Genomic DNA, 23,851 nt, shown 5'->3' with positions numbered 1-23,851 from the left:
AATGGCAGGGGTAGGCTCGAACACTGGATAGTCCGCATCTATTCACTTTTGAACAGACTATTTCATTGCCTTCTTCCCAAGCCTTCTGCAAGTCTTCCATTACAAGAGCAGTTTGGCAGACAGTTCCTGATGGCTCTGGGATGAAAACTCATGGAAATATAGGAGCTGACCCAGAGACTCAGATTACAGGGTGAACCATCGGAAGCCGACCAGCACCCTTTCTGAAAAACATTTTGACACTAGGCCACCACTCGCTAACATCTCTAAACAGAGATCCCTGAGTGCCAACAAGATCAAAACAAGAAGTTTACTTATAGTTTCTCAGTGGCAAGTTGGTGAAGTCAGTTTTGGTGCATCTCTAGCATTTGATCTCATTTTGTGCAGGATGGATACTTTATACAGCAAAGTCAACCTTGTGGCTGAGGTTTTTCAGCGAGGATACCAGGCCGTGGGAAGATGGCGCACATATGGTGGTAACCTGCTCTTTCGTTTATGGGGTCGATTAGATATGTGCTGAGAAGACCTTTCAGATACCGCCCTAGAATAAGAACAATGTGCCTCGGTACATATTGGGAATCAATTAGGTGCAGCGGTTGCCTTGCTGGCCAATAGGAAACATGCTTCAAGACCACATTCCCTCCCACTCTCCTTTTGCACTTGAAACTTAGGGACTTGCATGTGCTAGGCAGGTGTCCTCCTACTAAGCTGCATCCCCAGCACTTGACAGTACAGTTTGCTCCTCCAGCACCCATAGGACCTCTTGAGACACTAAAGGGAAACTACGCCGGGCCTTACCAGTATGACTTCTCTTGTGAACCATGAGCACATTGGGCCCGATGCAAATGATCCCACAGATATCACACTTTAGTTTTCCGTTAGGAAGTCGAATGCCTCCAACTCCTGACAGAGCCGAGCTGCCTTGGTCCCTGTGGGAGCCATTCATTTTCTCTCCCGAGGCATCAAGCATTCGTAAATCCTCTGCACATTCTTCCCCATTCATTTCACAGGCACGCCCATTCTCTTCATCACTCTGAGTCTCTACTTTAACATTACTGGCTGAAAGAGACAACACAGGAGGCCACTCAGTGTCAGGGCAGGAAAAAAAAAAAGTCACAAGATAGCAACACAACAGCAACAGGTCATCAAATAGACATTTGGAGCAGTTCTGGGCCTGTACCTCAGGGCAGGCAGCCTGGCTTTGCATGCACTCGGCCTCCAGAAAGTGGATGGCACCTACAGGACATGCTGAAGGTGCAGGGACAGAGGCAGGTCTACAGGTACAGCAGGAGGAGGCTATCTATACAGATCACACTGCAATGGGGACTTATGGGATCTGGGGGGGGTGAGGGGGACCTGGAGCAGAATCTTACATGCTCACAAGAACACCTGGCAGTAGGTAGTGACTGGGTATCTGGTCACAAAGTCGGCCTCCCTAGGACTGGGGATTATCAGCACAATTCATAAGTAATGGTTTCATGCCTGAAAAAGCATCTTTGCTGTTTGGAGCTCTGATCTCAATTCCTTTTTCTTTGCATTTGCTTTCCCTTTTATCTTACAGTGGCATGCTTCACCTGTACCCTAGGGTAGAGGTGTCCCTCATCTGCTAAAGGCTTAGCTGGAACAGTCTTTGAATGTAACAGGTAAGAGTTTTTCAAACAGAAAGGTGATTGTAGGTTAACAAAGATAAAACCCGCTTTTGACTCTGCATTCTTTTATAAGTAACATAGTTTTATTATTCACCCATTTTTTTTTTTTTAGAAATACATTCTCCTGAAACACTAATAGTACCATGATGAATCCCACATGCAATGGCCAGTAAAAACTGAAGTGATATCAGAAGCTGTACTTTCTCTTAATATTTCTCAATATTTTTTACAGTCTCATAAGGGTTGGGAGGTACTTTTTTTTGAGTAAAATAAGCAGTGTTGTGCTTATCTGACATATTTGTTTTTATTTGGTGTGTATATGGGAGTGTCTGCATATATGTATGTGTGCCATATAAAGGCTTGTGGCTCTAACCTTCTGAAACTAGGGTTAGCAGCCTATTAGGAACCACCAAAATGTGGGATCTTAGGACTAAATCTGGGTCCTCTGCAAGAGTATCAAGTACTAATAACCATCGATCCATCCATGCAGCCCTTATTGACATAATTTTTGAACAGCATTTTCATTCAAAAATTCTCAAAGTTTGGTCCCCAGACAAGCAACCAGGACGTGATCCAAGAACGTGTCTCAAGTGTGTACTCTTGGATTCCCTGGGTCTGCTGGTTCCCAGATCCCGGGGTGAATTTAGCCATATCTTTGAATGGACTCTTGGGGGATCCAAAGTCACTTTACAATGGAGAATATCTAGTTGGAGCAGCTTCTTCACACAGCCAGCTAGATGATCCTGTTTTTCTTGGCTGGGACATTTGGGGTCCAGACACCAGGAGAATCCTGGCTGGCTGAAGGCCGGGCTCCTTTTTAATTGATCACATACCTTCTCTATGCCTTGATTAATCATCCATAAATGTAGGAGCTATCACAGCCCTGGCCAGCCCTTGAGACCCGAGGCAAGTAACAGATGACTGAGATCGGGACTGGGACACAGCAAATGACATCCTACTCTGTACACTGTGGTTCCGAACATAAGACTCTGCCTGACCCTGTTTTTGACACTTACCTCAGATAGACCGCTGTTAATTTAATGTCACTTGTTATGTAACCTCACAAGAACTCAGCAAGGGCATGCCGTTACCATTACCACCCTGTATTTTGTCGTGGTTGAGGTACAGTTCAGTCAAAGAACTTGCTACGGTCACACAGCTAGCAAGTGACAGAGCTGGGAGCCGAATACAGCACAGTCCCCACCCCCCCAGTCCCCTGTGCCCACTTACTGCCACCATTATCCCCTGAGCTCTTCACACAAGTGACTTACTGACCAGTAATGGGATGCACTGTACAAACCAGAGCATGGGCTCTGAGGTCCTGAAGTGAGACTGTACTCTAAGAGCCCATGCGTGACACTGAGAAATTCTGTGGTGGGGAATTCTCAAAAACACTTTTCCCTACAAGATTCTGACCCGAGACTTTGCAAATCAGCAGTCCTTCCACTCCCCTCAGAGACCAGATTGCATCTGTGTGGCAAGAGAGGAGAGGTTTTCTGCTCACACGGCCATGTTTAATGGTACCGAGCCCTGAAGTATCAGAATTCTCATATATCTTTTGGGGGTACATTCGAACCCACCAGTGCCTGTACCCACTCTGCTATGGTTTGGGTAAAGACTCCCCAAAGGCTCATCCACTAAAGGCTTGGTTCTGGGGTGAGGTCTAAAGACCTGGGAGGTCTTTACGGCTGGTAGTAGCCCCTCAGAAATGATTGTGAGGTTCTGTCCTCCCAGTCACTGTCTGCTTCCCAACGCTTGATGTATGACCTGCTCTGACACCCTCCCCCATCATTATCCTTGGCTGTTCTCACCAAAGTCCCCCTCCCCGTGCCTGGAACTCCCAGAGTGAGAACTAAATATATACAATTCTCTATAAAGTCCTCACCTTGGGTATTTCACTTAGTAATGCAAATCTGACTACAAAGTGTTCCTCAAGACAAGGAAGACAGGCCTGGGCTAGAATGAGTGCTCTGTTTAGCTGCCACATAATGCCTCGAGTTAGTCACTATGAAGCGAGAACCCTTACCAGCTGCAAGACACCACACTCGACTTCTCATCCTCCAGAAGTACAAGCTAAATGAACTTCTAGTCTTTATATGTCCCCTAGCCTCTGGGATTTATGTTACAGTGTCAGACCATAAACTACATTAAACTTGTTCTCTTGGAAGCATGATAAAGCTACAAAAATCTCAATCTCTGGTTAGTTTGCAATTACTCATCTTTTTGTTTTTTGAAGTGAGACAGGGTAGTTAAAGACTCCCTGGAGCAAATCACAGCTTGTTGTGTTAAGACAACTGGGATTTGTTGTCATGACCGTTTGTTGTCTTCTGTCATGATCACTGAGACACAGGGCTGCATCGAAGTGTATAAACCAGAAGCTCCCACAGCTGGACAAAAGCCACCCTGCAGAAGAACACGTGTTGGGATGGTCCCTTAGCATATTCCTGACACAGCTGGATTCCACTAAGGTAAAGGATGCCAGTCAAAGGGAAGTAACCCTGTTTTCCCGAGGACACTGCATACAGGACACCGGAGCACATAGCAGTCAAAAACATTTTTCTGCCCGAATAAAAACTGCAGAGTTACTGTAAATCCTCTGGGGAACTCCATGGCACATGTCACCAAAGCCTACGTGGTGCTTCCCAGAGAAGTCCAGGATGGGAGGGTGCATGGGCAGTGACCTTCAGGCTTCCAGGAAGAGTCCTGCTCCAACAGGCTGCTTAGGAGGGTGAGTGGAGAGTCAGGGAGGAAGCAGGTGAAGAATCATGTGATAGGCCACTGCCTTCTTCCTCAAAGTCACCAAGGGCCCATCATTAGTGTGACTAGGTCAGCTGAAGGCAAGGCTGTGGCATTCACATCCTACAAGATGGCACTGCCACTAGCTGTAACAGAATCAAGAGAGAAAGGCAACTCAAAAGTCCTGAGAGTTGTTCATAGCTTGTCCTGCGGTCTGCATAGGCACCAGATATAATCTAGGGAAGAAATGTATGAGGAAGAAATAGATGGATGGCTACTAAGGACATACAGCAAGAATATCAAACTTACTTGATGTGATTCATACGGGAGTGGTAATATTTTCAATATATATGTACATATACATATATATAATTCAACATATAACTATGTAATTATATATAATTATGTGTACTGTATGTGTGTGTGTGAGAGAGAAAGAGATAGAGAGAAAGGATCCATTGCATAGATAGTATGGGAAGGATAAGCAGTGATCAGAATTTTTTCTAGCATCACAAAGTTTGTGTTTCTGTGAAAGAAGATACAGTTATCTGTAGATGCCTGTGGGCATGGCCAAGGACCATGTGTCTGGAAACAAGGCAGAGGCTCACAACAGGCCCTACATACATTCTGGTACAAGAGTTCCATGGCAACTGCTAAGTGCTTTAGCTCTGGGAGCCTAGTGGTTGTGAGGAGGACATTCCCAGCCACATTTTGAGTTGGAAGGTCTGTGATGTCTAAGAAAGACTGAGTAGCCAGAGAGAAGAGGCTTTGGTAACACACAAGTTACACTGTCAGCATGAGGAATTCAAGATTCCTGCAGCGCAGGGGGTTTTCTATACAAAGACGGGGAAGGCCCTCATATCTCTGGAAATTAATGCAAAGTGGGTGCTAGCTAAGTATTAGAAATCTAGAAGATCTCTGTCCAGCCAAAATAGGTTGTCCATGGAAACGGGAGACTGTTTAGAACTATTTAGCTGTGGTGTTCCTTCAGTGAAATGCTACACTCTCCCCAAATACAAGGAATAGACTTGTAAATATTCTATAAACTATCTCTACCCCACTACATAGAACAATGAGGAACTTGCTAAAAAGTGCTGCACTGAGCTAATTAAATACAGAACATGATTGGAGTCCTGTGAGTGTTTTCCTCAGAAGGCTCTGGTTCAACATGCTCTTCCAGCAACTGACAGATAGTGGATGAGGCCAGATTTGAGTGTTTCCCAAGTGTGGCTTATATTAACATGGATATTTTCCAGCTCCAGAGAAAAGCTGCTTTGCTCCTCAGATGCTACTCAAAACAGGAAAAAATGAAAACCTCATCAGTATGTATTTTAGATATATACAATTAGTGCAATGACCCCCGCTGCCCTAAGAGAGTGCTCACTAAGTGTGCCAAGGCCCCTAGAAAAAGATTAGAATCAAACAGTCCTGAAGAACTTAGGAAGGCAGGCCAACAGGAGCCCAGAGCTGGCCTCACTGCCAAGTGTGCTGTACCCTTGAGAATAAGCGAGCATTTTTAAGGCAGAGGAGTAGAGCACACTGGCAGGCTCTGGCTTACAGGTGTTAAGTTGTTTTAATTGTCATTCCTTTTTCAGAATTCATCTTCACAGCTGCTGGAAATGTAGTGTTTTGGAAACTTAGAATGTGATTTTTTTCTATTGGGAAACTGGAATAAAGATAGAAAATCTATGGAGCAGAAGAGGGATGGGATAGGGGCTGGTGGGGGGGGGGCATGGGAGGATGCAAGGGAGAGGGAACTGGGATGGATATATAAAGTAAGATTGTTTTTCACTGAGCCCAACTCCTGGAATCCAGTTGCAGAGAGGAAGAAGTGATGAGCAAAGGGGTCAAGACCAGGCCGCAGAAATCCACAGCTGACCTGAACAAGGGGGAGCTCATGGACCCCTGGACTGATAGCTGGGAAACCAGTATGGGACCAACCCAGACCCCCTAAATGTGGGTCTCAGTTAGAAGGCCTGGGCAGTCTATGAGACTTCTGACAGTGGGACCAGGATGTATCCCTAGTGCACTAATGGACGTCGGGAGCACATTCCCCATGGAGGGTTACTCCCTTAGCTTGTAGACAGGAGGGAGGGCCTAGGCCCTACCCCAAATGACTTGACAGATTTTGATGATCCCTCCTGGAAAACCACACCCTCCCTGGGGAGTGGATGGGGAATGGGACAGGGGTGGGGGTGGGGGGTAGGGGGGTGGTCGAGGGAGGCATGGGAGGGTGTGAGGGAGAGAGAACTGGGATGGATATGTAAGATAAGAAAAAAATTTTAAAATTTCCTAAAAAAAAGAAAACTTTTTTCTAATTTAAATAAAAAAGGAAAAAAGATAGAAAAACATAATGGGATAAAAATACTTATGGTATATTTCAATCTATCTGTGGTAATAAAGGAAAGACTTGAGACACCTGTGCACGAACAGATTGGTATTTTATGTCTGTGCTGCACCCGTAATGCTGGGAGGCAGAGGCAAGGGATTAGTCTCAGGCCATCCTCCACTACATGGGGAGCTTGAGGGTAGCCTGAGCTACACGACATCTTGTTTCAGAAAACAAAATAAAACAAATTGTAAGCATTAGCTAGACCAATTTCTATAACTTAAAATATAGTTAAAAGGGTTTCTATCTGAACAAGTATGTTTTTTAGAAATAATCTTATTTGATGTTTTAGGCTTTGAAGTATGATGAAGTCAGAGATAAGATATACAGAGAAAAGCTGAAAATTATAAAAAAGAAAAGCCATTTCAGCATTTTTTTTTTTTTTTTTTATTTCTCTTAGATATCTAGGGACCCAAAGTGGGATAAAGGTTATTTTAACTTCAAGAAGGGACATGCCTGTGGGTAAATTCTAAAGCATGGCCACAAGGTGGCGATATTGGCCCAGAACAGTTTGGTTGCTGTTGGGTGTAGACTTGAGGGTCAACCAACCTCAAGTCTCAAGTACGTCCCAGATACTTACAGCTCAGGGATATTGAGGGGAGGAGGGAAAGAAAAAGGCGATAGTATTACCGTGAACTCATTCTTACAAGTATGTAGACATGAAATACACGGAAACATCTATTATATCTCAGAAAATCTCCCTCTGTCATTTGTACATCCTCATCTGGAAAAGCTCAGCCATCTGCTAGGACCTTAGGGTACACTGGGCTTTGCCCCTTCCTCAGGTTTAATGACAACACGTCATAGAATGTGCTTGCTGTCTTGCTATCATGGCTTCTCAAAACATTCCAAACACTGTGATTCCAAACACGGTCTCAAAATGAACATAAGCTCCTGCCCTGGCACATTCTCGTCTACCCACACATGAAAAATGTTCATGTGTGCACACATGCCTACCCTGAAGAAATAAACAGGAAGCTCTCATCGTCAAGCTGAACTGAAGAAATATGAGTAGGAGAAACATCTCAATAAGCTTCTTAAGTTCAACAGGGAGGGTATGTCAATCCAGTCTTTGGCTGTAAGCATATTTAGGTGGATACTGCCAAGTCCTGTGCTTCCAAAATAGTATCTGATACGAGGATGTCAATATCCTAATCTTGCTGTTACTGACACTCCAATATGAAAATATAGCTGTAATTACAGTGTCAACAAGCTGGTCTCAGATTTGGTGTCGAGCGCTTGCTTGGGTTTGACCCGAAGCACTATGCACACACAAATCTCTCCTTGGAGTGGTGTCCACACAGTCTGTTCTCTGGTGCTGCTTCATAATACTAAAAAATTAATGATACAAGGTCTGAAGACTAAAAACCTTAGGGGATTAACAATTTGTAACAATTTTCTATTAAGTTCTTTTTTTTTAAAGAAAAAAAAAAGCCTTTCTATTTTTGAAAATACTCCTTATGGTTGCCCAAATATAATTATCATTTTCAACTCTCAATATGTTAAAATATGAAATTGCCATCAAGTTTGTAGTCTCACAGCCCAGAGGAGAGCAGGCTAGCCTGCATGCTAACAGGGTGCCTGCTCATGTTGGGAGCCATCACAGAAGAATGGGCTGGAAACCCGTGAGCTTTTTCTACTCTGTTCTGAGGTTAGCACTCCTAGAGCAAGACAAGGAGAATGCCACCCCCTTCACACAAAATTGTGTAAGTTATCTGAAAAGATGTTGGTTTGTGTGATGCTGGCAGGAAGCGTGGACCACAATGTTGTTGATTGCAGCTTTAATCCTGACCCTGCTGAACAGACTCTCAGTGACAGGCTCTGGGTGGCTACATTAGCTTTTCACTACCATTTCACTTTGATGCTCTCTACACCTCTCACTATCAGAACCATGCTGGTGAGGTGGGGGATGGGTGTGCCCAGCTCCAAGGAGCAGAGGCAGGAAACTTACTGTGAGCCTGGGCACAACACAACATTCTAGGCTAGCCAGGGCTAATAGGGAGATCCTGTCTCACTAACAAAAGCAAAACCAATCAAACAGGCCCCTCCCGCTTTATTTTTATTGTATCGATGGTGCGCCCAGTGGTGGGTGTTTAGTGAACGGAATGGCAACCACTGGGTTCATCACATTTGTTTCAAGTGTAAAGGAAGGTGTTGATGAGGGAACATGCAGGTTGTGGCGTCCGTGTAATGGAACTGACCATGAAATGAACACATGCTACTGTTTTCTAGAAGCAAAGCATATACTTACGGGAGAAAGATTTGGGAATTATTGCATGAAAATCCCTAAAGCCATCAGCCCCATATGCAACTGCAATAAAGAAGGCAAAAAAAAAAAAAAAAAAAAAAAAAAAAAAAGAAAGAAAGAAAGCCAGGTTGTAATATCATCACACAATAAGAGCTTAGAAGACAGTGCTATTAAAAATTTTTTTTTATCATGTAAAACCACTAGTTAGCCACTAATTTGTTACTGTTGGTCTTTATACAAGCAACAGAAGTCCCTCCTCAGAACAAGATGTCTGAACCCAAGGGTCACAACTCAGAGTTTCATCACACTGAACATTGTGAACAAGCTCTGATGGGCTCAACAGCATTGAAGTATGTGTACCGTAAGGCATTCAGAGCCACAAGAAACCATTCAGTCATGCTGGTCCACAATGTCAGCCACATTGCAATATCTGTGGGGAGAGCACACATCTCTACAAGAGCAGTATGTTTCCTCACGAGTAGGCTGCACCCCAAATGCTCTTCATTTGTTTTTTGTCTTAGAAAGTATCCAGAGAAAATAAAAACATTTCCAATCAACACATTGGATGAAGAAAACTGTTGCTCCAAAAGGAGCTCCTGGATTTCTGTAGGCATTCTTTAGCAGTTGCCTTCATAAATGGCACCAAATCTCCATGTTTGTTCTCTCTTTTGCAGGAAATTCCTGGTTAGTTCCTATTTCTAAGACTTGGTACACACACACACACACACACACACACACACACACACACACACGGTTTCTAAGAGTGTCAGAATTGTGTACTCAATGTAGCTGGTTTAAATTAAACTTGTTGGATCAACTATTGACTTGGCAGGAAATAGGCTGAAGAGCTCTAGAAACTAGACATATTTACCAAATGTTGTTTGAACCACTGTTTCTCAATTTTGTTTGGCTACAGACCCTCCCCTTTTCCCCCATGTAAAATTTAATATATGTGAATAGTGCATGTGTAGTTGTGTTCCCACATGTGTGGCTATGGATGTGGACATGTCAATGTCTGACATCTTCTTCAATTGCTCTATTGTTATTATTATTATAGATAAGGCTTTTCATTGAATTTGTAGCTTGCCAATTCAACTGCACTGACTAACCTGAGAGCTCCCCCCATCACTGATGAGATTACAGGTGTTTGCTGCCCTGCCTGATTTCACATGGGTGCTGTGGATGCCAACTCAGATTCTCATGCCTTCACAGCAAGCTCTTTACCACTGAGCCACCGCTTCTCAGTCTTCTTCATAAAAAACAACACAATACTGGGATAATGCACAAACATAATTAAAGAGAAATTGTCACATCCCCCTTTGGGAAGTGATACATGTTTTTCATCTCTTTGTTTTGTTTCTCGGTCTAAATCTCTAGAGTTAAAGTCACCATCACACATCACATCAATGTCATCGTAACTTTGTTTGCTGACTGGCAAAATGGTTTAGAGGGTGAAGACATTTGCTGCCAAAGACTTGAGTTCCATACCTGAGTCCTGAATTCAGCCCCCTGTAAGTTGTTCTCTGTTTTGCTCCACACCCTCACCATAGCACAATAATTAATGTAATTTTCATAAATCGATGTGTACAGATAGGGATATGAATATTGGTCTTCAAACCACTACATATGACGAACAGAACACTTGTTACCCTTCCTGAACCCAGAACCTTCTATATAAACTTTCCCAACTTCGTTACTTCTGTACCACTGGGTCCTTAGACATCAGTAGAAAATGCAAATTGTTTTACAGGGTAAGAGTTCACATTGGCTTTTTAAGGTGGGCATATTACAGTAGGTGGGACCATATGAAAGTCTCAGAGTAGGTGACATGATACTGAGATGGTGGTACTGCTGGAGATAATGCTGATATGGCCTGATGGGAAGTCACCGTCTTAACATATCCCACTGATCATATGGCTACTATTTACTCACATGCTAAGTGTGTGCTGGAGGGCAATTAGGGGTACTGGTACTTAGTGGCACACAGAGGAGTGAAGGTGAAAGAATGAGATGGTTTCCAGTCTGTGCACCATTAGAAAGTGTAGACTTACACAATGTTGGGCAATCCTATTGTCACCTGCTTTTAAATTACTGTTTAATGTAAAGACCATAATGATGTGTTACTTTCCTGAATTCAGAAAAAAAAACCCCTTCTACAGTCTTCTAAGTAGGAAATAAGGCAAAACCCTTGTTTATGCTGAAATCCAGTCTCTTATAGTATGAACTCAGTGGGGCTTTATAAATGTCAGGTGCACATAAGCCACTTTCCACAGACAGCCCTGAAGCCCCGCTATGGCCTTTGAGGTAGATACCATCACTGTTTTAGAGGTAAGGGATCTTGGACTCAAAGGAAGTTCTATGGTTTGCTATTTTGGGGCTTAATATGTAAATATGAAAATTTAAGGTCATGGCCAGTTATATGGCACTCAGAATTCTAAAGACACATTTTTTTTTTTTTGCAAGCAACCTTTTGGGTGCTTGTGAGGCACTGGGGAATGTGTAAGTTATTGCAGCTGCAAACACATTCACAAGTGTGCACACACATGCATATGTAATACACTTGCTTGTACATGGTCACATTGGGTGACAGAGCATTTATTTACAACAGGGCAAACACATGGTCAACCAAGAACTTGCAGGGTGATATAAATACAATTGCCCTAGTAATGCCTGCTGCATGGCCCTCAGCACTAAGCCTCATACACACAGAAGAGGTAAGCACATGGGTCATTGAGAGTTCCTTGTCTTCTTGGAGCTGGCTGGCCATAATGCCATTTGACAACATTGCTTCCAGAAGCAGGCATATGAAACAGGACACAGTTACTGTCTGCTTGCCCTTTTGCAGAGGTCTGCGGGTACAGGGTCACTCTACCCTGTGACAGTCTGTGAAGTCCCATCAGAAGCAGCATATCCCACTATGGGTGGGACCTAGGAACCATCCATAGTGGATGCCCTCATTTCTTAGACCGTCTACCCCCAATTTTAAGGTATAGTTTTATGAAATGGCAGCCACAACAAAATGAATTTTTGAGATAGGATCACACTTTTAAGCCTTAGCTGTCTTGAAACTTGCTATGTAGAGCAGACAGGCCTTAAACACAAAGAGATCCATCCACCTCTACCTCCTGGGTGCTAGGATCAATGTTGTTTGCCACTACTCTTGGCTGCATTGAGAATTTTTACACGTATTTTAAGAATAACAAAATACATTTTTTTTTAATCACACTTCTGTGCTAGGGATTTTTGATCCCCAAATCTTGAGCAATCACTACTATATAACATGCTGTAGTCACCCAATATTCTGAGCTCTGTTTGAATTTGCCAAATCTATGAAGATTATGGAAAACAGGTCAACATTGCAGAAACCACGGTCTACAGTTCACAGTGACTTGGCAGTCCTTATAGATCTAAAGAAGGGCAGCCTATGGATGTAGTGGAGTCAGCAAGAGTCACAGGGCTTGGGCTGCAAAGGGCACTAGGTCTCCACAGATACTGTAGGTGCCCTTCTACAGTATCACCCTACAGGTGTAGGATGAAGCCCGCTGCAGGGTCTCTTTGAGAATCTATATATTTTTATAGATGAATACATCTGTTCTTAAGCCTCCCTGTTGGCTAGGTGTCTCAGGGTTTTCTCACGGGAAGAGGACACCAGCTAGCTGACATCACTTACAAAAGATGCTGTGGTTCCAGCCTTGCAAAGAGTCAGCTAAAGTACAAAGAAGCTCCATGTCCTGCCTACGGACATAGAGCACAGGAGTATCGGTGTGCGGTCTTACACCTACTCAAGTGACTTCCACCGCTCCCCCAGATGCAGGGTCAGAACAGCTGTGAAGCTGTCACACCTCTTCCCCTGGGTTAGCTCTTCCTGTCCATACTTCAAGGGTCCTGCAGGGTAGGTTATGATGTCCTGACAAGCTCCCGGCACACGAGTGTGGAAAGAGCAGGCAGGGGTACTATGCCAGGGCCCAGAGAGCAGAATACACCAGGCTTCATCCTCCCTTCGTCCCCTGCCTTCCAGGCCCCAGACAGTTGTCTATCTCCAACTTCACCCTCTTCTCCAGGCCTACTTTTCTTCCTACATCTGCACATGCACCAATGAAGAAGGTTCTAGCTAATTCAGTCAACCAGAGCTCCTCCACCACTACTAGTCAAATCCAATGATCATGTCATTTTCCCCAAGGAGCCTCATTTTCCCCCACTGTTCTCCAAACACACCACATCCCCAGCCCGTCCATGAAGCTACTACCCCAGCCACTCCTTAGCCGAGGCTGTGGTGTGAGGCACTTCCTGCCTATGTTTCCTGCTCACCATCATGCACCTGCCTAGCTTGTGTGTGCATTGTGGCCTTCAGGCTCCTGTCCCAACACGTGTGTCTACTAGACTCAGGCTCTTTACAGATCACATCTAAGTTCCAAACGCCCCAGCAGTCTGCCGTGCTATGTGAGGGGAGAGATGGAGATCTTGTGTCAAACTTCTACCTCTGGCAACTGCTATCAGAGAATCTCTGGGTACATCACACTATTCAATAAAGGATGAACCTTAAGAAAATGCCAAAACAAACAACAAAGTTCACAAACTACCCATGTTTGTAAATGCTGTGGTTTCCATTTAGCTATGCACATCCTTGTTCCATCCTTAAGCCCCAGCCTCAATTTGCACGTGTCTTACTTAAGTGACTTTGCAGGTCCAGAAGACCGGTTTCCTCACTCTCCCAGATACCCCTGTTTGGTCCTTACAGAATTATGGAGTCTGCAGGGCCTGCTTGGTGTCCCTAGCCTGGAGATGCTTCTTCAGAAGCCTGCCTTCCATCCCCCATCCCACCCCATCCTACCCCCGACTATGGCCTTTGGTCTTCATATGAGCCTATACCAAGTCAATGCCCAGCTCTGAAAACTCAGGTGGTCTGAGCATAGACATGCTCAGAAAGAGGCCATGAATGACTAGCACATGGTGTCCCTTTGGCAGCATATACAGGAGGCACAGGGTACCTATGACAGGGGTGCACTAGAAAGTTCCCTACTTAATAACCCCAATAGCTGGCTATTTTCAGAAATCCACTTGAACTAATCGAGAAGTGTCAGAACACATGGCAGAAAGCACTGGGTTTCACATGCAGTTCCAGGGCACATGTATATTTAAAGCAAAGTCAACAATGGGGTTTTGACATAATTTTCACAGTGTCGTACATTACTATGACTACTGGTTTTCCAATGGAATGGAACCCCTGGCTTCCTTTGGTTCTGGATGTCCTTGAGCTCAGACATTCATAAGTTTGCAGGAGACAAAGGTGACCATGATCTCGTGGAAGAGAAAGCAGCTGACCACACCCTGGTCAGTGGAGGCCTCGATGCTGGGCTTTCCCTCCTGGCTGGAAAACGCATCATGGTCTGACTATCTTAGCTCACTTTCCTTATCCACCAAGTGGGAATAATGCCATCTGTTCTGTCAGGTTTGTGTGCTGATTCATGATAATACTCCAAGTGCCTGGCTGTCACACTATACGACAAGTAGTTAGCTTTGTGCTCAGCACAGAGCCACAGGCTGGGAAGATAATGCCTTATCTTCAGGTCCACAAAGAATCCCATGGGCCTATGGCATTGGCTACACCCAACTACCGTTTGCCACCTTCCTCAAATGGGAAGAGCAGCAGGAAGACAGCTCGGCAGTGTACCCAAGATGATGGAGTCAGGGTAGAGGATGTCAGGGCAAACACCATTTGTGTGCTCCACCCCCAAACAACCTAGCAGTGGCCTTTTGTGACAACACTCTGATGGGGACTAGTCCCATCCATGGAGGATAAGTTTGACATCATCGCCTCTGTGTTTTAGGCTATTGGGTAGATTGACACTGGGGCTGTTCCTGACATCACTTTGTCTTGCTCCCAGGCCCAGCTGGCCAGTTTGCTTCCAGAGCAGACAGGGTGGAGAGCACAATGTGAGAGGGAGGCGTCGCCCTTGTTCTTAATGTAGCATACCTGGGTTTTACTTTCAGTGCTGAGGGCAGAACCCAGGGTGAGGCAAGTGCTCTCCCAGTAAGCCACACCCCCCCATCCCTGCCCTATTTTTGTTTTTATTTTATTAATGCACAGTGAACTGTCACAGTGAACAAATTAGACAAGACAAAGCTCCAGCTGGTAAAATAATGACTTAGAGAGAGATGGATTCAGACTTTCCTCTAGAGAGTACAAAGAAAGAACAGCGTAAAAATGATCGTTCTATTAATATTTACAGGAGTATATACATGTCTTCACTATGGTACCATTTGTAAGTTCCCCATGCTCTCTCGCCCCTCTTTTACACACACACAAGTCCATGTCAGTAGGTCAGGGCCCTGGGTCTCACAGACCCACAATTTGGAAGATGAAATCTGGTGGGCTGAAAAAAAAAAAAAAGCCTTGAGTACATTATGAATGTTTTAAGTTTCATTCTTTTTTTTTTGTATTTTTAAACAAGCGTTACAGTTTAAGCAAAAACATTACTTGTTCTTGTATGGCATTAAATATACAGAAATGCCATGAGGACATTTCTGTGATCCAAGGAGAACCATGTGAGCAAGAGAAAATTAAAATAATGAAAGCTTTTCAAAAATATTTACTTATCCCTACAGACTACAGCTAGGATATCTGAATCTTCTTCGAATCCCCCAAGACAGCGCCCCTTACCAGCAGGAAGTAGTTTGGAAAGAACGACGCCCAAATTCCCAAATATTGTGTATAAATGTTTGTTTTCATTTAATTGGACTTTGTTATATAAAATTAAATAAAAAATACTCTATATGCATAAAAAAAATAAAAATAAAAGTTCTTAGCCAGGTTAAGCATCCAGCCTTTTAAAATCCCTTGGTTGGTACCCGCAGGCTCTTCAACACAAAAGATACTTCTTTATTCTTTATTGATCAGTGGTTTCTGCAGATTAGCACTCCCTTGTTTTAAATTTGAAGTAGTTGTTTCAAATATTTGCCACAGGGAGAGCACACTCAAGAGATCCAGACCAATGATATTCTGAGAGTATCACTATATTTATTGGATATTATTTTAAACTTAAAGTTATATTCATGATTATAACCTTCTAGAGGCAAGAACTATGTGCTTTATTTTATTCTATGTCAAGAGTATGTCTTGTGTATAAAATAATATCACTTTTCCTAAAGATCTAAAGGATTTATTAGAAACTGTTATATATTTATGTAAATTTAAAAATAGTTACCTGAAATACAGTGAAAGTTATTTAACTGTACAAAGAAAAAAAAAACTAAAATATTTATCTTGAGCTTATGATGGCTAAATAAATAATTACTTACCTAACAGGTATTTCCCTAACAAGATGAGATCTAATTATATTAAAGTCTACTGAAACATTATTAGATTTTATTTTTTCATATATATCATTAAAATTCTGCTTATTCTCAAAGATGCTGAAAGAATAAATATGTATGAAAGAATAAAAAAAATTTACTTATTTTATGTGCATTGGTGTTTCCCCTGCATGTATGGCTGTGTGAGGATGCCAGATTCCCCGAACTGGAGTTACAGACACTTGTGAGCTGCCATGTGGCTCCTGGGAATTGAACCCAGGTCCTCTGGAAGAGCAGTCAGTGCTCTTAACCACAGAGCCAACTTTCCAGCTCCAATAATGAAAGCTTTAAAGGCAGAGAAAAGGGATATTCTGACAAGTAAGGTGAACACAGTGAAGACAGAAGACAATTATTAGAAAGGTGCTTGTCATGTGTCCCACAGTAGAGTGACGTCATTCAAGGTCTTGGATCTGAGTTAAAGGTTGAGATATCTGTCTCCCATTTCATTTGAAACGCTGCGTAGTGAGAGACATCTTTACTAGATGGCACAAGCTGGTATGCAGAGGGCAGAGTGTATATGGGGAACCTTGCTGGATAACTAGATCATACCCCAGAGCACTAATGGCAGATGGCCAGAGGGACACCAGGAGGTTTCTGTGGTTATCTCCCAACACCCAGGCCCTAAAAGGGCTGGGCAGACATAGCCAGAGGCACCCACCCACCACAAGGCACAGGAATGGCTGTGTTCACCACAGAAGTGGAGAGGCATGGGAGGAAGGCAGCCTGTCACACATGACAGGCTGAGGCATTATTGGGGGTACTGAGCTATGGGCCATCCACTGTATGAGCTGAGCGAAGAGGTTACACACGGACAGTAGCCTGGCCTTCCCGGCAACACACTTCCAAGAGCAACAAGTTCATTTGTCTGCTTGTGCCAGCTACCAGTTGGCAAAATGTAGGGCTGAAAATATGTGGACTACTCTACTTGACCTGGCTTCCCAAATATAGCCCAGAAGTGTAAGGCTCTCACATTGGTGAGATACAGGATACACTGGTCCTTAAAATGAGGGGACACATACAAAGTAAGGCTGAGGTAAGTCCCACAGTGCTCTGGAGAAGAGGACACCAAATGGGTTATCTCCTTGTGGGCTCTGCTTACATTCATGGCCATTCTGTCTCATCCCCAGAAATGACTTTGTGTCAGCCCCAAAGATTTCCAGAAGCCTAGGCCCAGCTTCAGGGAGGCCAGAGATAATGTAATCTCTCCAGGGACACACAGAGGGTGGATCCTCTGCTGTCCCTCCCTTCCAGAAGCCCAACAGGTCCCTGTCAGAATTCCAAGCAAAGAGTGACTCAGCGATGAAGACTCTTCAGCCGTCTGGGCCACAAGCCCAGGTGTTAGCTTGCAGCCTGTGCCTTTGTGGGGACGCTTGTCTGTGGAAAGGTACTTATGCACTCTCAGGCTGAGAAACTGGAGTGAGGTGGCTTGCAGGCTTCTGACAATTCCACACACTGCAGGAAGCAAGGAAGCCCTAGCTCTGCTCTGGTTATACCTCCATGCACTCCCTTCCCCTGCTCCCCGGAAGCCTATTTCTCACATACTAGTTCAGAAACCGAGGATCAGAGAGGATAGCTGTAAGAATTAGCCATGAACACCTGTGAGTCGGTGAGCTTGGGATCAGTCGTTTGGGAATTATCAACCCTCCTAAGGAATTCTGTCACCAGCTGCTGTTCACACGATGAGAAGGTAGGACACACAGAAAGTTCAAGTCCTTTACCATCTAGGGACAACTTAGTGCTAACTTCATTATAGCAAAGCCTCTGCATTGTGTGGCTCTTTTTGTAGGGAGGTCTTTTAGGCTTATTCTCCATGTTCTTATTTTCCTTCCTTTTCTCTCTGTTTCTCTTCTAGTCTCTTCTTATAAGAAGTGAGCATGATGAATGCTAACCACATTCTATCTTGTCTGGCCATCATAGCAAAGCAATGACTATGGTCCTGGCGCCTGACCTCCAAGCTTTGGAAGCTGCTATGGAAATGGACTCACAGAGGCAAGCCCTATTCTGCCCTCATCTCCACCTCATCATTTCTACATCACCAACCTGCAGCTTCCTCAAAAGGAAACCCGGAAAAATGCCTGTCAGAGAGCAGAGAAGACACCTGGCCCTCAGTCAGTGCCGGCTGTCCTTTTGCTCAGGTGCCATTACCTTTCTCTGAGCTCAGCTCATTACTCAGAAACCCCTAGGTTACTGGCACTTTCATCAAAATGTCACATCTCTTGGGAAGAACCTTCAAATACCACATGTTTTTCCTAGTAGGGCCCAGCAGTTTCTTATGATCAGGGCAACTTAAAAAGTCCTGCCCTTCTTATCATTAGCATTTCTTTGAAATGAGAGAATTTCTTTCTTCCTTTCCTGTTTTTCTCCTTTTATGATTCAGTAGCATTTATTGGGAAATGTATAGAAACGAGTAGTTCAAGTCATGTGTTCTTCCCAGTTAAAAAATCAGATGTATTATGCACGTAACATCTGGGTCAAGGCCACAGGCTCCCCCACAGGTCCCATTGAAACTTGTGAGCTTTCTCTAGGTGAGGGAGCTGTGTTGAGCGTCTACTGTGGATTTACTTCTGTAATCCTTGAAGCAACCCTTAGGAAAATACATATCCCTGCATTTTAACAGAGAGAGAGAGAGAGGGAGAGAGAGAGAGAGAGAGAGGGAGAAAGGGAGAGAGAGAAAGAGGGAGGGAGAGAGAGAGAGAGAGAGAGAGAGAGGGAGAGAGAGAGAGAGACTCATAGACAACAGAGCTGCCCAAGGTCACCAGTGAGACTCAGCAAGCTATGGCTGCAGCCCAAGTTCATGGGACCTCGAAGCCCATTCCTCCCAGGTTACTCCCTAAGTCCTGAAATGGGTTTTTATAAACTTTCTGCTTCTAATAGTTTATGAAACAAGGCCTTTCCAATAAGCTAAGAATCACTGGAGGAATGCAAGCATTCCAGAAGTATGCCCATAATAACCCCATGGAGTCACTTGAGAACTTACAAGATGTCTTTCTGCTTCCAGAGTGTTTATCTTGGCAGCACTACAGGAATATAGCAAAGGCACTACCCGATGCCCAAGAGCCACCATGGGGCACCAGCAGAAATAGGCTGTCAGCCCTGGTTTTCTAGGGGGCTTGCCAGAAACCATGTAGGTGACTCAAGTCAGGGAGAGACGTGTAGTGGGCATGCAAGCGATTCCCTGCCTACTCAGAATTACAGAGACAGTGTTCTGCGATCCAGGGGTGCAGGGATGGGAGGCTGGGAGCCATTCTAGGGCCCTCTGGAAACCAGAGTTCGCAGGCAACAAGAACTGCTTGAGTTGCTTGTTAAGTGGGTCACAGAGTAGGGACTGGCTTAGGGATGGGGAAGGCTCCGAGGAAGGAGGAAATCATAACACTCCATAGGCAGAAATAGGGAAGTTGGGAGCAAACAGGCATTTGGGAGGACAAACAGGATTATGAGGCAATGACTGGGACACCCTGCCCCCGCCAAGTCAGATGCATAAACCCCAACTGCCACTGTAGAAAGGTGAGGGATGGTCTACGTTGGCCACCACACTTTGGGAATAGCAGCTATGCAGCAGGAAGCCCTGGGTTTCCAGAGCCAAACTTCTCTATTCTGTCCTTGTCCCTCCCTGCCTCTCCTACCCGACCAACATCCCTATCCCCAGGAGGTAGGGCCATGCTCAGTGATTGTGACACCGTGTTGTGTGTCATATTGTAACTGGGTTTCCACATCCTCCTGACTGTATGGTAAGAGCTTGAGAAGAGGAACGTGGGTGAATATTGAAATATAGGAATACAGGAAAAGAGGAAGCTGCCCAAGACACCAGCCCAACTGAAATCAAAGAATTATGGAGAACTGACAGAAAGGGAAGTAAGCATAGGGAATCATACCAGGGGCTTAGTAGAGAGTTTGGGGACACACACAGACAACACATAGCAATGCATGCAGACAGTTACAGCTTCATACACAAATACTAGCATGCAAACCCTACATACTCAGACACGAGGGGGATTAGACATAGCTATAGATACAGGCACAGGAAAATAATATATCCAACACACACACATACACACACACACACACCACACACACACACCACACACACACACACACACTAAATAGGCATGTATGTACAAGCTTGTACAACAAACATGACATATATAGGCACAGAGTTATAAGACACATGTACACATACATGTATGCTCTCACACAGGCATGTATACTCACACCCACACACAGCCTTTCTTGAACACAAAATGAGAGTTTGAGGTCTCTATTCCTAGTCTCCATAGAAGAGTGTGATGGCCAGTTTTTCTGGTTGAGAGGAACTGCTCAACTGCACCGTGATATCTGTCTCTATCTGCTATTCAGTCCTAAAATCTAGGTACTTGTGGTACTCCTAGTAGACCACTGAAGACTTTTTCTCTTATATTAAAAAAAAGAGTAAAAACCACAATAAGATTTTCTTACATTATAGTAAAAATCCAATGTTATGACTGAGACAAAAGGAACAAGCAAACAACAATAAAAATAGACTAAGAGAGAAAATATAAGTTCATTTAGGAAGGGCATATTTAGGGACCTCTACAAGTCAGTTTTTGAATGACGAGAACTATCCCAGAAAAATGAGAACAAAACTACAAATCCACACGTTTGTCTGTGGCATTCTGTTTGCAGAGATAATCAGCAAGCTGAGTTGAGTCAAAGGGATCCACCGGTGGAGTGTGGACACCACTTAGAAAAAAAGTCCTTATCTAACATGTCCACAGGCTTGCAGCAGAACCGGCAGGACCCACCAAGGAGGTAAGAAAACAGCCTGATGCAAATGGAAAGTTCCCTTACCAATCAGGGTTAAATTTCACATGCTGCTCTCTCACACAGTCCCTGAACTCACTGCCCCAGAGGAGCATCAGACAAACTGATGTTCACAGGGCCTCTCCATGACAGTGTCTCTGAGGATTGCTTCTATTGACTTATTGTCTTGTGACATAGCATCTGACACTTTGTAGGGACTCTCCACAAGAAAGCCTTACTTAGGTCAACTGAGAAATATTTGGAAGCTCCAGCCTCAGCTTCAACTTAATGCAATGGGCAATGCATGCTAGTCTGTGTGTTTTTGTGTGTCTGCCCTGAGGAGGCCGTGCACTGAGTGGGAGAGGGCTCTCCTGTGCTCTGAGCATTCGTCATACAAGACATTCCTACTCAGACACTACCATGTTCAGCCCCCTTTACCAGCCTCTAGAAGACGCAGTGTACCAGGTGCCTATTCACCTGTATGGGACAGGTGTGTTTCTTTGTGAGTGGGAAGAAAAGTCCAGATGTCTCAGTCCTTCATTTGAAAATGCAGGTTAGGGAAGATTTGCCTAAAGGAGGCTGGTTGGACAGGGCTATGCAGAAGAGAGGTGTAAGACCTATTGAGTCCACCTTCCAGAGAAGCCCAGGCCCATCCCCCACTAGTCAGGCTGCCTTCAAGGCTTCCAATGGGCATTCCCATTCCCCTGGTCAGAAGTTCTGGGTGGTATTTTCTCTGTGTCACATATCTCAACCATCATATTTTTCATCTTAAAGTATATACTGAAGCCTAAAAAGTCAGGTAAAAGAGCAGAAATGCTAGAGACTATGGAAAAACAAATCTGTGCCTGGAGATTTCTGGCATTCCATTTTCTCCTCAAGTTTTGATAAACATTATAAACATTTTCATTACTAAACATTGCTTTTTTTTTTGTACTATGCAGAAGATGCTCATAGTGTAAAGGTGGCTGCCTGGGGTGCCATGTCTCTTGCTTTTCTGGTACCTCCCAGGCCACATTCAGAATAAACAGCCCAATGTCATCACCTCAAGCCTGGCATCTGCCTCCTGGGCTGGATGCGTCAGGCTGTGGTAAGGGCTGTGCTCACACATGTGTGGATAGGGAAAGGAGGTTGCCCACCTCTGCCGTGCCACCCTGAGGGGAGATTGCCCAGAGTGGTAGCTGCCACACCATTTACACTGTTTTCCTCTCCAACCTCTCCCCTTAAGTCCCTGGCACCACCACTTGATCACAGCCCAAGAGAGCTGATAAATAGGTAGCTCAAACACACAAAAGGTAGACACGGCCCTTTAACACTCACACGGCAGAAGGACTCAGTGGAGCCGAGGACCCAGTGTCCTCCAGGCAGAAGCTGGGGGTTCTGCCTTCCCTGCATGCTTCCCACACCCTAGCTCAGTGCCAGGTTGGGGTCCAAAATAAAGGTTTTGGGTGTAGATTGTTTGGGACAACAGAGCCTTCCCTGAAGAAGTCAGGCCAAAGCTATGGAAAAGGGAATGCCTTGGGTGCAGAAATACTAAGAGGGGTTATTGATCCTCTGTAATAAATGAGAGTAATTTTTATTATAAATAATAAAAGCAGTACAGTTGAGAGTTAATATTGGGGGCAAAAGCCACATCCATTAGGCCCTTGGCCATCAGTCTGTCACCACAGTCTCTGGGACACCACAGGCTTAAGTCTAGGTAGTTGTGCTGGTTCTGGTGACCTGGGTTTTCACTTGTGCTGACTTGGTGCTGGATTTTCTTACTTGTGTCATTTGTCACCAGAATGTCCCAACTGTCATGTAGGTGGCTTAACTTGTGTCACTGCATGTAATCTTGTGCCATGAGGATGTCCTACCTGTGTCATGTCCATGTGGATGCCTTACCTGTGTTTAGCCCATATCACCAGGTCCCATATCACCTGTGTCCCATAGCCACTTAACCTGTGTCACCAGGGAATGCACTAGATAGTCAGCCTTAGCATGCTGTTGACACCCACGGTGGCCTGGGGGAGGTGGCAAAGGCTGAAACGGCTTGTTATTGCAAAGGGCTGAGGTTAGGAAAGTCAGGCCAAGTGCCTTGGAAATCTTGGATGTACAAGCTGCAAACACCTTCTAGAGAATGGACACCCTCGCTGTAGCCTGACCCCCTGTATCACCTGGGACTCCCATCCTTTTCTTGTCTTGTAGTTTTATGAAGAGATCTGACCCTGAAAGCAAGACCAGGACAGAGAGACACAGGGAGCCATATACCACCCATCAGTGCCAATTCGTTCTCCAACAACAAAGTTTTAACAACCTGAAACATATCTGAGGGGCAAAGTGCATCGCATGACATTTGCAAAGTTTTATACTCTGCAGTGGGAAAGCATTCATGTCTATGCTACTGATGGATGCTGCCAAGCTATGTCAGGGAAGAGGTCCAGTTAAAACGTAATCTCAACAAATATGGATATCAGCTGAGGAGGTGATTGTATTTCATGTCAACCTGGAGGCTTCCAGTTTAAGTGACAGAAATACAAAGGAAGCTTAGCTAGGAAGAATGTGGAGAGAGCAGGGGTTGTGGCCTGACTTTACAATGCTAAGTATAAAATGCACCCTTTTGAGAACACCAGCAGATCCATACCTGGCCCCTGCCACCATCACTCCATTCACTCCTTAGCCATTGCCATTCACCTGCACCAAGCAATGACAAGGGGTCCAGGATGG

At 44.5% G+C, this 23,851-nt stretch overlaps 1 protein-coding gene across 15 annotated transcripts in view; it reads right to left on the bottom strand.

Annotated features, from left to right (window-relative positions):
* The window catches only part of Ikzf1 (IKAROS family zinc finger 1), a 183,473-nt gene that overhangs the window by 118,586 nt on the left and 41,036 nt on the right, over positions 1 to 23,851 (bottom strand). For 9 of the 15 annotated variants that reach the window (XR_007835538.1, XM_051200688.1, XM_051200687.1 and 6 more), the window contains exons 4-5: positions 9,023 to 9,082; positions 796 to 1,056 (exon numbers count right to left, since the gene is read on the bottom strand). The exons of 2 other annotated variants lie outside the window; for them this stretch is intronic. Coding sequence is in view for 12 of the 13 variants with exons in the window: in XM_051200688.1 (XP_051056645.1) it covers positions 796 to 1,056; positions 9,023 to 9,082 (321 nt within the window). In the remaining variant the exon portion in view is untranslated. The remainder of the gene's footprint in view (positions 1 to 795; positions 1,057 to 9,022; positions 9,083 to 23,851) is intronic. 4 more of the 15 variants (XM_051200690.1, XM_051200689.1, XM_051200686.1 and 1 more) reach the window with 1 other exon arrangement.

Source organism: Phodopus roborovskii, unplaced genomic scaffold, assembly GCF_943737965.1.
Source record: "Phodopus roborovskii unplaced genomic scaffold, PHOROB, whole genome shotgun sequence".
NCBI classification, from domain to species: domain Eukaryota; kingdom Metazoa; phylum Chordata; class Mammalia; order Rodentia; family Cricetidae; genus Phodopus; species Phodopus roborovskii.
Note: the sequence above shows the minus strand (reverse complement) of the source record. Positions and strands in the feature narration are given on the sequence as shown.